Genomic DNA, 15,234 nt, shown 5'->3' with positions numbered 1-15,234 from the left:
TACTGTGGCTTGAAACACATGAAGATATTTAAAAATTGATTTTTTTTTCAAATTTTATTATCAAAACAACAGATGAATACATTTATTTCACATGGCTTTACATCTGTTTCATTTTATTTATTGTTTTATTAATCACTTTTATATTCACATCATGCCATATTGGGATAACATATATAAATAAAAACACACACATTGACTGTCATCTTTCAAATTAAAGGCACTGTTTCTTAAAGTATAAAATAAACAAGAACAAGGTGATGCTCATAATCATCGCCATCATTTTCATCATTATTAACACCATTCTCACAACCATTGTTACACAGAATGACTGGTTATATAATCAGAGCACCGGGAGTGCTAGTGTGAGGAGTCCACATTTGTTAGAGAGGCAGATAGCTGGGCGGCTGCAGTAGGTCCCTCTTGCCGTAGGTGGCAGATCCCACATTGGTCGGAGCGTAGACGGTACCGATTGTGTTACTGGAGCGCACCAAGAAGTCTGCTAGCCTCTGGGTGACGCAGGTGGCTGTGTTGCACTTCCTCTTCTCTATGTGGTGGCTGGGAGGACGAGAGAAACATATTATGATAGGTGACATCAAGACAGGTGATCATACAGATTTCTGGAAATGCTGTTACCTGTTCATAGCTGTAAGCCCCCTTCGCGGCCTCACACCCATGAGGTCGAGGAATGGGTTAGACATTAGGCCCGGAGCTAACCAGCCTTCAACGTCTGGGAGAGCACTTTCCTGCTCACTGGATGAGCTGGGACTGAAGTACCTGAATCACACAGGGGAGAAGGGGTCAAAGCGTTTCACACTGATAGCTGATGAAACCCTCTTCAAAACATCCACTAGTACCAAGTGCAAGAAGAAAAAGTGGCCACTTGGCTCCCCCCTGACATGAACAATGAAGCACTCTCACAACTGGCTTCCATCTCCAGAGTTGTACATCTTTGCCCTGATGCTCCTCTCAGAGAGCAGCCTTTCTTATAGCACAATTTCCGTGATATTCAGCTACTTGTCTGCAGGTTAACCCCAGGTTAAATATTGGTTTCCTGGCTGCTGAGACAATACAATTCAAGCAATAAGCAACCCTACTGGTGCCAAATCTGATATCATGAACAGTTTTACCTTGTGAAACTTGCAAGTACACATATTTTACATTTTGGGGCCAACACATCTACTTTTAATGGTTTACCTGTGGCTTGGGGCGGTGGTGACACAGCGCAGCAACACAAGCAGCACGAGGACGAGCACGGGCACCCTCAGGTGATACATAGTGAACGGTGTTAACCTGGATTATAGTAGATAGAATCCAATTTAATATATTGTTTCAGATACTTACTGGACAAAACAGTGAATACATTCAGTTTTAATTTGTCCTTTTGAGCTTTTATCTAAATAGAAAGGTCTGACCAAAACAGCAGCAGGACAGAATCTTTTGTCTTAATATGTACATAATCTAAACATAATGTAAAAATGCAACACATACAACCAACTGTAAAATACAATAAGAAGTGAGAGTTTAAGAGTTTCATATTTGAAAAAATTATGAATTTCAAGACAATACTTGTTTCTAATTTCAGTAATCAGTAATCCCCACAAACCAACCAGGCATTAACCAGTTCAGCTCTGATTCTATGAATATCCATTTTTTAATTTTCTGTTGCATGGCTCAAAAATCGTGTTTGTGAAAAATACTTTCCATTAAATTTCATATTTCAATGCATGGGCTATTTGTTTTCAATTAATATTCTATTCAATAAGATGTCAGAGAATAGTGAACATAATTATCAGACACCAAGGTGATGTCTACTCACTGCAGTCTGAAAAGTATTGACTGATCTATTTACTTGACAGGAAAAAGAAAAGCAGCAAATCCCAGTGGTGCATCCACAATACAATAAAATGAAATAATAACAACATATTAAAATAGGATAGAAATGAAATAGGAATATCCCATTTCAATTCTGCATCATTTTGTGCCCTTGATCCCTGTAATGCATCCATACTGTATGACCTTGAATTTAGAAAATACAAAAGTATAATTTATTTGAACAACAAAGTTCAGTTGTAAAGATGGGCAGAATGTAAAATCAGAGAAGTACAATACAACTATTGTCATCAAAACTAAAACCATTATCCATATAAAACTGCCCTGTATAAATGTAACACTCAGTCATAGACACTGTTCTGTGATAAAGACTCTAAAGCCCTGAAGTGAAAGCGTACTTACTTTCTGTTTTGTTGGCAGCAGATCCTGGTCTGTTGGTGCAGCAGTGCAGGTTTTGTCCAACTGTCACACAAACCGACTCCAACAGTTATAGGCTCCCTGCTCAAACCACTTGTGACATCAGCTCCCTCCAAATATAGCCTTGCATTTTCATTTACACCCAACGGAGAGGGGTGGGGGTGTAAGGAAATAACTGGAGAGTCTTATATACTGTATGTCACACACACCCTCCACAATGTTACTCTTAAATCAGTTCACACAAAATAAAAATCCAAACTTTGACATTTACATAAACACACACACACACACGCACACACACATTTTTTTCATCACCGCCCTCATCATCGCCTTCGTCATCATTGTCATCAACATCCGTGATGGACCTGACCCGCCGTAAACCCCCACCCGGGAGAGGAGCCCTGTCAAAGAGGGAAACTGTCTTCATATTTACCTTGACGCACATAATGAAGTTTGAGGTCGTCAAACTCTGGCCTTGGTTCCTCCCACCGGGTTTTAATGATGATGAATAATAAATTTGAGGTTGAAATATTATCAATAATAAATGGTGTCTCATTAGTTTACCGGGACACGTCACAAACAATTTAGAAAATGCTAATTAATGAAGTGATGGTAAAACATGAGAGTTAACAAGCATGTGACCTGGAAATGTGACTAATTCAAAAGTGGATTAGCAGATGTCTCTTTGCGATAGTTTCCTGAAAACTTGAGTTCAAGCATTGAATGTTTTCCTGTAATACTCAAGCTGCGAATAAATATTTTCATATTAACAAATCATAGGTTTTATATAAAGATGGACGACACATCTCACTTCCTCCCCCCATTGAGAAACAAAGCCAAAACATCCCGGATATAAACCCTGCCTTCATGAGCCAGAGTCTAGTGATTGTATTGTGGAGTTGCGGCAGCTTGTAGCTTTCAACCTCCATTAACATTAACTTGAACACAAACATCAGTGTGATGTACTTAAAATGACAGAAACCATGTTTGTGTAAAATCTTTTGTGTATTTTGACTTTTTAGCTTGACCCACATCCCATCAGCTAACATGGAGGACCCAGGGTTTATGACCTGTACTGTAACCAGCCACCAGGGGGTAATCACGACACTTCACCTATGGGAAGAAAATAAGTTGTTTAGGGCTTTAATTGTTGGTTTCAGTCTGATGTGTAGCCAGAAATACCCTCTGTTATATGGTATGTGATGTGTTCTCAACAGAAACTGGGATTTGTTTGGAGTGAATAGAAGATGAACTGTTTACTTGATATATTCTATAGATGCAGTGGTAATAAAAGAAGTGCTCATAAAAAATGTAATTACAGGAGAACTCCTGAGAAAAACACCACACATAATTCAAATTGATGACTATGATCGTAACTTTCATAACATCACAATCCATGCTTCTTAGTGTCGTGATGATTCGTGTCCATCGAGATCATCCCACTGGCTCACTGGGGGAAATGCCACCACAGGCCGCTGGTAAGTGCAGGTGGTTTTCACCGCAGCTTTGAGCTAACAGATGCAGCACAGTCCTAATGGACGTGTAACACCCCCGAAACCACCAAGGTCCAACCAACACCTCCCTGTGTTTCCTGGAAGCTCCACAAGGATGTCTGCAGCAATTTAAAGGACCTCGCAATTATTACTTTTACATATACACAGTCAAAGTTACACTTAATACTCCAACCTTTACTGAGACCCCTATGGCTTAGACTCAATTTTGTCATTTCAAACCTGATTTCTACTGATGGATACTTAAGACCTAAAACCTATTAAATATTTAACTTCAGTGGATGTGAAGAGAATGTTTAGAAATTAATTAATTTGCACACATTCGGAAACACAAGACAAGGTGGAAAGAAAAAGGAAAAGAGAAAAAAGACTGTGGGTGATGTGAATGATTACGCAGGCATGTAAAGGACTTGAAAGTCTATTTTTACAGGTTATAGTCAAGGGAAAATCATTCCTGTGTCACATCCCTCGGATTATTTTAGTACCCTCAGTTTAAATTCTGTTCTGAATGAGTCTTCATGATCTTCATCAGGAACAGCTCATGCCATACTTGTTTCATAATCCTCCATTTACAACAGCAGCATTGCCTCTGTTTACAGTCTCACATTCAGTGCTGCTGAATCTCTGTTGCTCAAGCTTTGGACATAAGAGGGATGAAAAGTCAGCAGAGATTTGATTAAAAGACATGTGGTCAGTGTCGGTAAAGGTGATCGGTGCTGCGGCCTGTAAATGATGGCTCATACTGAGAGCATCCACACCTGGAGGGTTCCAGTGTTTGAAATGTGTCCAAAACCAAAGCACAGTCACACATGTCTGGGCAATAGATTCCAGTCGTTAATTAAATGCAAGGAAATGGAAAAAAAACATTAATTCACTGGGTTTGTCACATTGTTTCATTATTTTAAATGATCTCAATGATCTTGTTTTTTTATAACGAGGAGCTGAGGGTGAGTCTGACACTGCACACCTACATACAACTGCGACCTGCCCCTATTGGATGCAGTAGCTGTCAATCACATGGTATCCAGGCCCCAATGCCGATTGTGCCATATTGTCTACTCTAAATGGGACCACCATTTAAAAAAATGAACAACATGCTGTGACGAAGACTTGAAAGTAGAAAGTTTGATCATAAAGTCCGTATGAAAATGTTTAATGATGTTACAAATCAAATGAGGCATCATTTTTACATAGACTTCTTTTTGCAACCAGAGGAGTCGCCCTCTGCCGGTCATTCGAGAGGATGCAGTTTTCAGGCACTTCCACATTGACTTCACTTTCTGGACCTTGAGTCTACGTCCATTTTCATATACAGTCGATGGTTAACACCTTAGTTTTGTGGTCCATCTGTTTCTTTGCCATGTGGTGTTTCATCCTTGTCCTCAGCGCTCTCTTTATCCCCTTGTGCATTTGTCTCCGTGGAGACCTCGTCTTTCTGCTCTCTCTCCTCCTCTTCGGACTGAGGCCCTAACTTTGCTCCATTAGCAGGAGGAGGAGAGAGCTCAACAGTGGCCTCTGTCAGGCAGCAGGACTGTTGCTGTCTGCCATCTTTGGTGAGCTGCTCCGTTCTCTGAACATCCCCTCCCTCTTCCAGCTCTGACGCCATACTCACCAAAACTCTTGGGATGTGACTTATGGGAGCAGTAGGCTGGTCATCAGTGGGGCTCGATGAGGTCTTAAGTTCGATTTCCTTTCCTTTCGATTGCTGTCTCTCTGTTTCCCACTCTGGCTTTCGAAACTGTTTTCTGAGGAGGATGATGACCGCGATGATGAATACGTATGAGGAACCACTGAGACAAGTGATCAGACCCAGGAAGATGATTCTGAAAAAACAGACAAAAGACGCACAGAGGGCGACCGAGACATAAATATGAATTGGTGTCCAAGGTGGTGCTGATGGATAAGTACACATAATTATGTTCTATTTCCACATAAGTATCCTGTGACATACCTGTACATGTCAGAATCATAAATGCGACAGGCTCCTCTGCCCCCGCACTTCTTGATCGACCACTTCAGGCAAGTAGAATCAATCAGGGCCCCAAAATACACCGGTGCAGGAATTCCACCTACAAAGGATTAGCCAGATGTGAACTGTTACAACTAGTTATGTCGTCACATCTTTGTATCGGTTGGAAAGTAGTAACGGCCGATATGATTTGACAGAATTTTACAGAATAAACAATGCAAAAACGATGTACATTAAAGTTCTATATATTTAGCTGTATTTGTTTTTTCTTAATAATATACCGCTTAAATTACATTTCTTCGTCACAAGATTTTGAATGACATTTTATTGAGTCTTTCAAAATCAAAATCAAATAGATTATACCAGAAAAAGTATTGTACTATTCATGAAACTGTAAAGAGGCTCACCAAGAGTCCTGGTTACCAAGGTTTGAATTCCCAGAGCAAGAGATTTGAGCTCTGGTGTGATGCATCTGTAATTAAAAAACAGCACCAGGTCACTCATATCAATCAGTCTGCAAGATTCTGCCAATACCATCAAAAGAACTGTATATGTGAATCTAAAATGATTAAGAATAATATTTCCATCCAGGGTGCACAGACCGTATGATGACCATGTAGCCGGGTGTGGCTCCCAGAGAGTTGATGAAGGAGCTGAGCACAGACACGGCCATGTAGGAGGTGAAGCTGCGGCTGCAGTCCTTGGCATGGGGACACCGACCAAGCTTCACCGACGTACTGCTGCCTGCTGGGAAGGAGGCGGAAACGCAGCTGCAGTTGTGAAAAACCTGGGGGAAAAACAAGGACAAGTTATACTGTAATTTCAAACTCCAGTCAGGCTGGTAGATGAGTTTTTTAAGGGATTTCTCACATTTTGCATAAAGAAATACCAAGAACAACAACTAATATCTATTATTTCTAGATTCGCTATCTACACACTCACACAGTATAGATTTGCCCGGATATTAGATGTGTATATCTTGACTGTAATGTTATGAATAAAATACAAAAAAATAAATGAATGGGAATGAAACTGAAGGCACAGATGATCCAGTTCTATGAAGCAGGGAAGCAAACAGATTCTCCAAATTATGAAATGGAGGAAAATAACAAATAACAAATGATAGTAAGGACCTTTCATTTGCTGTATGCAGATGAGAGAGATGCAACTGAGAGCTCTTATATATATATATAGACCTTTGATCTTAGATTATTTTGTTACCTACAGTCAACCTACAGTATGTTTGCTGAACCCATGTTTCCGAGAATAATACAAAAATAGCTTTCCCTTTATAGATTTACATATGTAAATAGTAATATATTGTGTTAGATTATGTGTGCCCTGAGACAAACAAAGATGAATGCAATGAGTGAGTAGGTATACTAGAGAAAAGATAATTAATTTTGTCCTTAACAGAACCACAATTCAGACCACTTTTAATTTACGACATCCAGATGTTTACTTAGATCTGCACCAGAAATCAAGGAAAATGCCTCCAAAATGTGAGGTGAGATAGGGTGTCAGAAATGAATCATCCCCACATTTGGATCTTCACCAACATTTTAGGAATTCTTTCCTGACCCATATCACATCCTTCCCCCAGGTTTCGTGTTAATCCGTCCCACTGTGTTTGCATAATCCTGCTAAACTAACAAACGTGTATGAAAACCTAACCTCCTTGACATGGGTTATTAAAAGTGTATGTGTGTAAACTGGATTTTTTCCTGAGAGAAGAACATAAATTAATTCTGAGATGAAATAATAAATTCTCTTTAAATGAGAGAGAAATGTATTAAGTTGACATGAAGGTAAACAAGTTTACTGCAGGTTGCTGATGAGGCTTTTGGTTGTATAAATAGTTTATACTTCAATGTGGCAGGATTTCAAACCTGAGCCCTTAATACCCAGTAGCCAAGTAACTCATCAAACCCAAATATCTCCTGCTACTTACAGGTGTACATAAAGATGAACAGTGTACATGTGAGTGTTCTTTTGTGTGGTGCGGCCCTACTGTGTTTTTGCCATATCCACTGGAGTCGAGGCAGCCAGCCAAACACGGAGAGATGTAGGTGATGCCGCTGTCAGAGCACACAGGATCCCACTCCTCCGCCGAACACGAGCAGTCTCTGTTACACTCTGAGAAAAGCATCTCTCTGTCGTGTGAGACACTCTGCGTCCTGCAGGGGAAATATCAACTATATTTTAGATTAAACATACATTTACATTTATTCTGTCAAAGCTGTAGTCTTCATTATCTTTCCACAAATTCATGTCTGACCCGTTGTATGAAATGGTGAGCCCAGCCACAGGAATGTTGTCACACTTGGTGCCGAACTGCAGCAGCAGGAGGAGGTAGGCCATGAAGGAGGTGGCGAAGGAGAGCTGGGCCCCCGACACCACGCTCAGTTTGTAGCGCTTCATCAGTAGCCCTCCCAGGAAGATCCCCACCGCCACCACGGGCAGGTTCAACACACCTGGAAGAGAAACTCAAAGGGGTCTGGACACTGGGCTTTGTATGTGAGCGTAGGGGTGTAGAGACCATGATGCCTAGTTATATCTCTAAGTGTGAGTTTGAAGTCATTTTTATTTTACCTATGAGGAAGTTGGCTCTGGATGCCGACTGTCCGAACTGTTGCTCCATGTATTTGGCTTTGAAAGTGAAGAGGCCGATGAAGGAGTTGAACTTCAGGATGCTGCCACAAAGCAGCAAGAAGTAAGCAGGAGTTCCCAACAGGCGCTTCAGCGATGGAACAAACCCTGCGACAGGACATCATCCAGCCAAGTAAAACATCGAATCTGTATCGAGGTGGAAATAAAATGTCACCAGTGCCACGAAAAGGAAGATTTTTCTCCACTGTACCTTTGGCGATTTCGGTCAACTTGAGATTGTGGTGGTTGTTGTTGTTGTTGTTGAGGGCGCCGTCTGTGCCGCCCAGGGTGGAGCATGCTGTAGGGCCCTCTTCTCCCTCCTGCTTGGGCAGAGAGCGGGGCAGGAACCAGAATGGGATGCTGGAGACGAGAAGGAGAGCGGAGGACACCAGGAAGCCCATCCACCAGGCGCCGACCCAGCGGGCGTCTTGAGGAGTGATGGTCACACTGTCTGAGTGAAAAAAGAAAGGAGATTCCAAGTGAGTGATCGGCAGGAAGAAGCGTAAAATGTGTGTGCTGTCATCTTTATCTGCTAGTTTTATTTGTATGAAGTCAACATATTAGACACCAGAGTTTATCTGGTAGACAGTTCCTCAGAGGGACAGTTAAAGACATCCTCACCTGTTAATGTCAAACCTTTGGACCATGAGCAGCAGGTTTGGTCCAAATGAAGCTGAACCAAAGCTCCAGCCTTGGTCACAACGTTTCTACTGTTGCAAACATCAGGTTCAAGCCCAAAAAAATCAAAGATCAAAAAACATTATTCTTTTTCTGAGAAGCTTTTTGATTCCAAACCAAATTTGTGCGGCAACTTTAAATACAAAACCACCAAACTACCCTCTTACTGACTAGCAACTACTATTGGTTACAGATATGTCCCGTCTGATTGGATCATTGAACCAAATCCCCTCTCGTCATTGATTACACTTAAACATTTAAAAAACATTTTGAGATGTATGAACATGCAACATATTGCATTGTAAAAATGTAGTGGAGTAGAAAGGTCAGCTTTTTGCGAATATTTGTGGCGGGCTATAAGTGAAAGGTCTCAAAAATAAATCTACTTAAGTAAAGTACAAATACATGAAATATCTGTCATTTTAGATTTCATGCTGATACACTGTATGTCCTAGTGTTCCCATTTTCTGGTAAGTGTGGTTTTGATTAGATATGTGATGCTATAAAAAACAAGGTGAAACATTATTATTGAGAACTGAGACTGACTCACAATTGATCAACGCAACAGGGTGACACAGATGTGATGTCATGACTTCAGCTGTGTATACTTCTTGCAAAAGTGATATAGCAACCGTACCCATATCAACATATCCAATGTCAACATACAGTCTGGCACAGTAGGAGCCCAGGAGGAAACCGAACATGGGGCCCAGGAGAGTAATGGTCTGGAGACATGCTGCAAAGTGGTCGAGAAGTGAGGGTGAGAGTTTAAATAAGTCACTTTAATCTTATCTCTACAACTAGTGTTTTTAAAATACCACTGGAGACCCAGAACAAGCAATCATGTCTCACCTATGTAGAATGGCGAGTTTTCAGCTTTAGCAAAGTCATCGATGTAGGAGATGCCCAGAGGTGTGACCGGGGTTTCTCCAATGCCCCGCAGAGCGTTCCCCAGGAACACGTAGATCCACATGTTGGAGCCCGACTCCTTCACACATGCTGCAAAGTGACACACCACACACATTACACACACCATAGAAAGATAAGTCGTTGCTTAAATATTATATAATATATTATATATTAGTTAATGAACATGCACACACTCAAACACACACACACACACACACACACACACACACACACACACACACAGGGCATTACATTATTACATTGACTTACTGAAGCCCTAACCATAATCACTACTTGCCGAACCCTAACCCTTAACTTAAACTTAAACTTAACCTAAATCTTACCCTTAACCTGAACCTAAACTAAACTTAAAACTTAACATTAACCTTTCCCAAACCTTTTAAAAGTGTCTTCACCTTCATTTTACAATTTGAGTCCTTCTGTCCCCATAAGGAGACACACACACACACACACACACACAGACACACACACACACACACACACACACACACACACACATGCACTCACACACAGACACACGCAAACACAAGGTATTTATGATGTCTTGATCTTTTGTTACCGAGAACTAGTCAATAGAAGTGTTTTATCTTAAAAACTGTCCAGTGTTTTCTAAAATACTTACAGGAGTATTTGCTCCCTTATATCATCATATAACGTTTTCTATTTTACATGTAGTTATTTTAAAGCACCACTTCAGTGCTATGGACTATTCACAAATCGCTGTAACAGATTTTGTATCTAAAATAAAACTCTGCTGCATGTTTATCTAAATGTTGAATACAAAAAGACTTATGAAACCACTCCTTTGATTCTCCTCGTATTCCATTCAGAAAGAGGAAATAATGTCTGCTACCTTGCACCAGATGTTTGAATACCACTGCATTGTTCTCCACCATGAATACGTCTCATCTGAACAATCGAACAGGATCAATATGTCTGTTTGCGTGGTTTTTGTTTGTTTGTGAGAATAAGATCTAATTATGGCTCAACTATAGAAAGGCTGAAGTTACGTTTCAGCTGCAAGCTCATCTGAGGGAACCGGAATTAATAACAGCAAAAAAGTGGTGCCTCAACACAGTGAAAACCACATGAAGAGACGTGTGTCCAAACTGAATCTATTACCATGAATATCACAGACGTCTGCACACATTATTCTCTCTTTCTTTCCCCCCTTTTTCCAAATCAACTCTCGGTTTGTTTGCTCCGCCATCTGAATACAGAGTGATCATTGGCTCTGATGACGTGAGGCTGTGTGAAAACTGTGTCTGACTGTTCCTATTACGAGGGCCACCATTTAAAAAAGCTGCTGCGCAAGAAGTGTAGCTTTGGATTTGATATTTTCTCTTAGCTGCTGCACAGGAGGCGGGTGGGTTTAAAGGTCAGACCGGGATCAGCGCATTCCGGTGATGGCTGAGAGAAAGCCGGTGACTTGTGAAGCGATTTAACCAGGTTTAATTTTGAAGTAGACTCTTTGTTAACGCCACCTCTATGTGTTTTCGTGTTACTACTACAGGGAAGAATCACCATAGTTATTAGAGTCTCACCTTGGTTGTCCTCTAAAGAAGGCTCTCCTTGAATTTCAGGAACTTCCAGTGTATCCACACAGGCAGCGATGTTCATACTGTCGTTTTGGAAAAGCTTTATGACTGTGTCGTACTTGTAGCTGCGAAAAAAGGGGGGTGCCACACTCAGACATTAAACATATTGTTTTTCTCGTTCTGTTTGCAAAAGTTTTATAGAATCGAGTGTTGTTCTTTTTTTTGACATCTACCGCCCCATGAAGAAGTGGGTCAGTCCGGTGAGAAAGGCCCCCACTGCCATGAGTAAACAGCCCATGCCGATGAGTCTGGGCCGATGCAGCTTGGCACCAAAATGGCTGACTGCCGCGAGGAACAGCAAGTTGCCTGCGTCCAAAGAAAGGGAAACCCAAGAGAGCAAGAGGAAGAGAAGAGTACACATATCCAGTTATAAAATGTCCAGAACAGAAGTGAGGCCTGATTGGTGAGAATTAGAGTCAGAGTTATGGACGGTACCCATCTCGAAACTGCCATCGATGAGTCCGATGTGCGTGCTGGAGAGGTCGAAGCGTCTCTCGATCTGAGTGATGGAGCTCTTCATGTAGGTCCCTGTCAGGGCCTTGGAGAAATAGGCGAAGGACAGCGCCATGATAAACCACTAGGAAACAAAAAGGAAGAAAGAGAATTAATAGGAAAACATTTTTTAAATGTAACACACAATGGCATGTGTCTAATTCTGAGATCTGATAAGGGTGTGATCACACAGGATAATCGTCTAAACTTTAAAGAAATGTTCCATCTCCTCCACCTGCTGTGTGTGGGGGCACCCTGGAGGTTCTTTATTACGAAATTCATTCCCATCAGGGGTTACTGCGGTGCTTCTGCATGGTTTCCTATGGACTGTATTTAATATATCATGTCTCGTGGCTTTGATTCTGAGCTATATACTCTTGCTTGTACATATATACTGCATATATATGAATTGGAGAGCTCAAATAAATATTGCTTGGGTTTATTTGTTGCAGAGTTTCACTTAACAGCCTGACATCTCCACACTGAAATGAACCTTTGCAGAGAAGGAAAGTATGTATTTTGGATAAAATGCTCCATTAACTTGCGCCTGATGGTGACTGTTGTAGGGTGCCGCAATCAGTCTGAGTCTGAGCTCACTGACTGATACCGAAGTGTTCCATGCATCTTGATGTGCCAACCTGGAGGGGGAATTTAAGATCGGCAAGATTTTCCAAAACAACTTCAGAACAGCTCTTGGCCTGATTCCACCTACGTTTGTAGAACAGATGTGCAACAAAACAGATGTGTGTCTCACATTTTAAGCAATTTTTTCTCCAAGATAGACTGGTGAAAGGTTGTCAGTCTATAGCACATGGCTGACACATACAATAAGTCACACTAACAGGGTATTTAGGAGCATCAATTTACTTAACTTGCATGTCTTTGTAAGGAACTGAAATACCCACAGGACAACCCGAGCAATCACACAACAATGAAAACATAACCTCCTCGGCGGCCGTAAGAAATGCACCACTGCACCGTCTCCTTGGCCTCAGAGACATTCACATCAGTAGAATGAACTTCAGCCTATAAAGAAATGTAACTGTACACAACAAGGACTGAGAGAAGTGTTGATTAGTAGCAGCGTCAGTACCTTGAGAGTGGAGATGCCGGGCCGCTTGCTGGTCTTCTCGTCGGGGCCACACAGAGCCTGCTGGCTGGTCATCTGGTCCTCTCTTTCTTCCATCCTAATGTATGGTAGTAATGTACAATACAGTACCGTACTGTACTGTAAAGTACTGTACAAACGGTGTATGTGCAGGTATCAGCTCTCAGGCCACTGCAAGACAAGCATCTATAGACAGAGATAGACAGCATTAAGTAGATCTACTCAGATATAAGACAAATCTGAGGTTCCTGTAATTTATTTGATTATTTCTGCTTTATGTTACCTCATACTTCATTCAAGTATACTTTTTCTTTTCCCAGGTCCCAGCTCAAATGTGAATTGAGTATATCACTATGTATAACATGGTATATATGAATAATCTTGGTTTAAGCTAACATGAGATTTCTGCAGAAGTAACATTACCAAGGCATTTTGCTGTAGTATTTTTAATATGTACTATTGTTCCTTTTACATAAAAAAATTAGTAATAGTCCGTCCACCATTGACAATAAAAGAGATGTATAAAGAATGTAGGTCAGGCTTATGGAAAGATATGTTTTTATTGGCATTAACTCTCAGAATAAAGACTGACACCAAAGCTTTTAATTCTAAATCACAACCTGCAGGTATAATGTGTTTTATTGACACTTTTCATGTGAATACTGACCAGACTCCCATCAAATACACCACTACTAACATTTCATTATTTTACATTAACAGTAAAAAAAATTATTTGAACTCAAAACTATCCCAAACACATAAACATATAAACCTCATAAACCAAGTCAGAACATGAATTACTAAAATAACATCTAAAACAGCTTCATTAAACTTAACAGTTCCATGAGGCTTTGTGCTCATACTGTCCAATCAATGTTTATGCTTAAAGATATATTTTATACCTTATGTCTCTAAGAATTAAGATGTTTAATGATTAAGTGTTGAGGGGAACCATTTAAACTTGATTCACTAACTTTTCACATCATATTTAGCATGAAGCAAATTTTTATCTTTTTAAAGTACATTTTAAATTTAGTAAATTGTTCGTTCTCTGCATGATGATAAACCGCTGGTGTGAACCAATATTATTTAACCCTCGTCAGGTATCACGGATTCAAACTTATGAAAACAATATGAGACAGTACCTATGTAAACTCCACTAGCGTCCTCTCTTCACCGTCCTCTCAGCTCAGTAAACGTCAGGAGCTGCAGGTTGAGTCCACATCACAGAGAAAACTTGATTCCAGAGACTTCATTTGTCCTTTGTTAAGTTTTCAACTTGTACAATAATGACAACAATCCCCTTCAGGTCTGTCCTGGTTACAGCTCCCTCAGAGTCTGAGGCAAACATCATGCAAACACAAGAAATGGAAAAATCTGGACTGCAAAGCACCCGCTGAGGAAGTTTTTTTAAAGTACCTGCTGCATCTCCAGGCTGAGAGGGATTGGAGTCTCCCCTCTCCCTCTTTTTCTCCTCTCTGAGTTCAGAACTGTTCCTCGGCTCCAGTGGGACAAAAGACCTCACACATTTTTATTCCACACACATGCCAGCCAGGAGGGGGACTGCAACAAGAGAACAGCAGGGAACAGCAGAGAGGTGAAGACAGATTATTAACTCCAAACTAAGGCCTTTAAAAAAAAAAAAAAAAAAAAATCACCTCTTGTTGCTTTTACATAGGATTTAAAGAAAGGATTTATTTTGAGAAGTCAAGTGTCATGAATGTCTTATACCAAATCTTGTGCATCAGCTGATTTTGGACAGGATCTGTTAGTCCAGTAGCCTGTGGGGGTGTTCAGGCAGCCAGGCAACAGGTCACGCAATCAAGCTTTGGCCCCCGCAAATTCCAAGGATTAAGATTTAGTGTTGTCACATTCCTGTACAGAAACAGCAAAGGAAATATTTACCACTTTCCCTCTGTGAGGAACTCTACTTGGCAGAATTGTGCATTTGGTGCAGGTCATTTGTGACTGGATCTAGTTTTGGGTACAACAAGAGATAGGAACGCAGGCTTGTATTGCAGCAGTTCGTCATCAGTTCTACATATACTTGTG

General features: G+C 40.8%; 2 protein-coding genes across 2 annotated transcripts; both read right to left on the bottom strand.

The window, feature by feature from the left end:
• Positions 1–35: 35 nt before the first annotated feature.
• On the bottom strand, positions 36–2,339 carry LOC109632766 (calcitonin gene-related peptide 2). Its single transcript, XM_020092197.2, has 4 exons — positions 2,233–2,339; positions 1,195–1,290; positions 634–774; positions 36–555 (listed from the first exon to the last, which is right to left on the bottom strand). The coding sequence occupies exons 2-4, from the start codon at positions 1,272–1,274 to the stop codon at positions 381–383; spliced, it is 396 nt and encodes a 131-aa protein (XP_019947756.1). The 5' UTR covers positions 1,275–1,290; positions 2,233–2,339; the 3' UTR covers positions 36–380.
• A 2,556-nt stretch (positions 2,340–4,895) lies between these two features.
• LOC109632658 (solute carrier organic anion transporter family member 1C1-like) lies at positions 4,896–14,755 on the bottom strand. The gene is made up of 16 exons (XM_020092063.2): positions 14,602–14,755; positions 14,328–14,388; positions 13,168–13,368; positions 12,018–12,159; positions 11,756–11,888; positions 11,529–11,647; positions 9,907–10,053; positions 9,692–9,790; positions 8,588–8,827; positions 8,320–8,484; positions 8,006–8,201; positions 7,739–7,904; positions 6,330–6,514; positions 6,135–6,199; positions 5,710–5,827; positions 4,896–5,581 (listed from the first exon to the last, which is right to left on the bottom strand). Exons 3-16 carry the CDS (start codon positions 13,258–13,260, stop codon positions 5,089–5,091), a joined length of 2,361 nt encoding a protein of 786 aa, XP_019947622.2. The 5' UTR covers positions 13,261–13,368; positions 14,328–14,388; positions 14,602–14,755; the 3' UTR covers positions 4,896–5,088.
• Between the last annotated feature and the right edge of the window lie 479 nt (positions 14,756–15,234).

This window comes from Paralichthys olivaceus, chromosome 23 (genome assembly GCF_024713975.1).
Source record: "Paralichthys olivaceus isolate ysfri-2021 chromosome 23, ASM2471397v2, whole genome shotgun sequence".
Lineage (NCBI taxonomy): Eukaryota > Metazoa > Chordata > Actinopteri > Pleuronectiformes > Paralichthyidae > Paralichthys > Paralichthys olivaceus.
This window is presented reverse-complemented; position numbering and strand designations above follow the sequence as displayed.

What these genes read in the sequence shown, in the direction of transcription:
- LOC109632658 (XM_020092063.2), bottom strand. Translation starts at nt 13,260, where the DNA reads ATGGAAGAAAGAGAGGACCAGATGACCAGCCAGCAGGCTCTGTGTGGC. An exon ending in AAACTCGCCATTCTACATAG is followed by an intron (nt 9,791 to 9,906) that starts GTGAGACATGAT and finishes ACCACTTTGCAG; the next exon opens with CATGTCTCCAGACCATTACT. An exon ending in GTTGACCGAAATCGCCAAAG is followed by an intron (nt 8,485 to 8,587) that starts GTACAGTGGAGA and finishes GTCCTGTCGCAG; the next exon opens with GGTTTGTTCCATCGCTGAAG.
- LOC109632766 (XM_020092197.2), bottom strand. Translation starts at nt 1,274, where the DNA reads ATGTATCACCTGAGGGTGCCCGTGCTCGTCCTCGTGCTGCTTGTGTTG. An exon ending in ACCACCGCCCCAAGCCACAG is followed by an intron (nt 775 to 1,194) that starts GTAAACCATTAA and finishes TGTGTGATTCAG; the next exon opens with GTACTTCAGTCCCAGCTCAT. An exon ending in GGGCTTACAGCTATGAACAG is followed by an intron (nt 556 to 633) that starts GTAACAGCATTT and finishes TCGTCCTCCCAG; the next exon opens with CCACCACATAGAGAAGAGGA.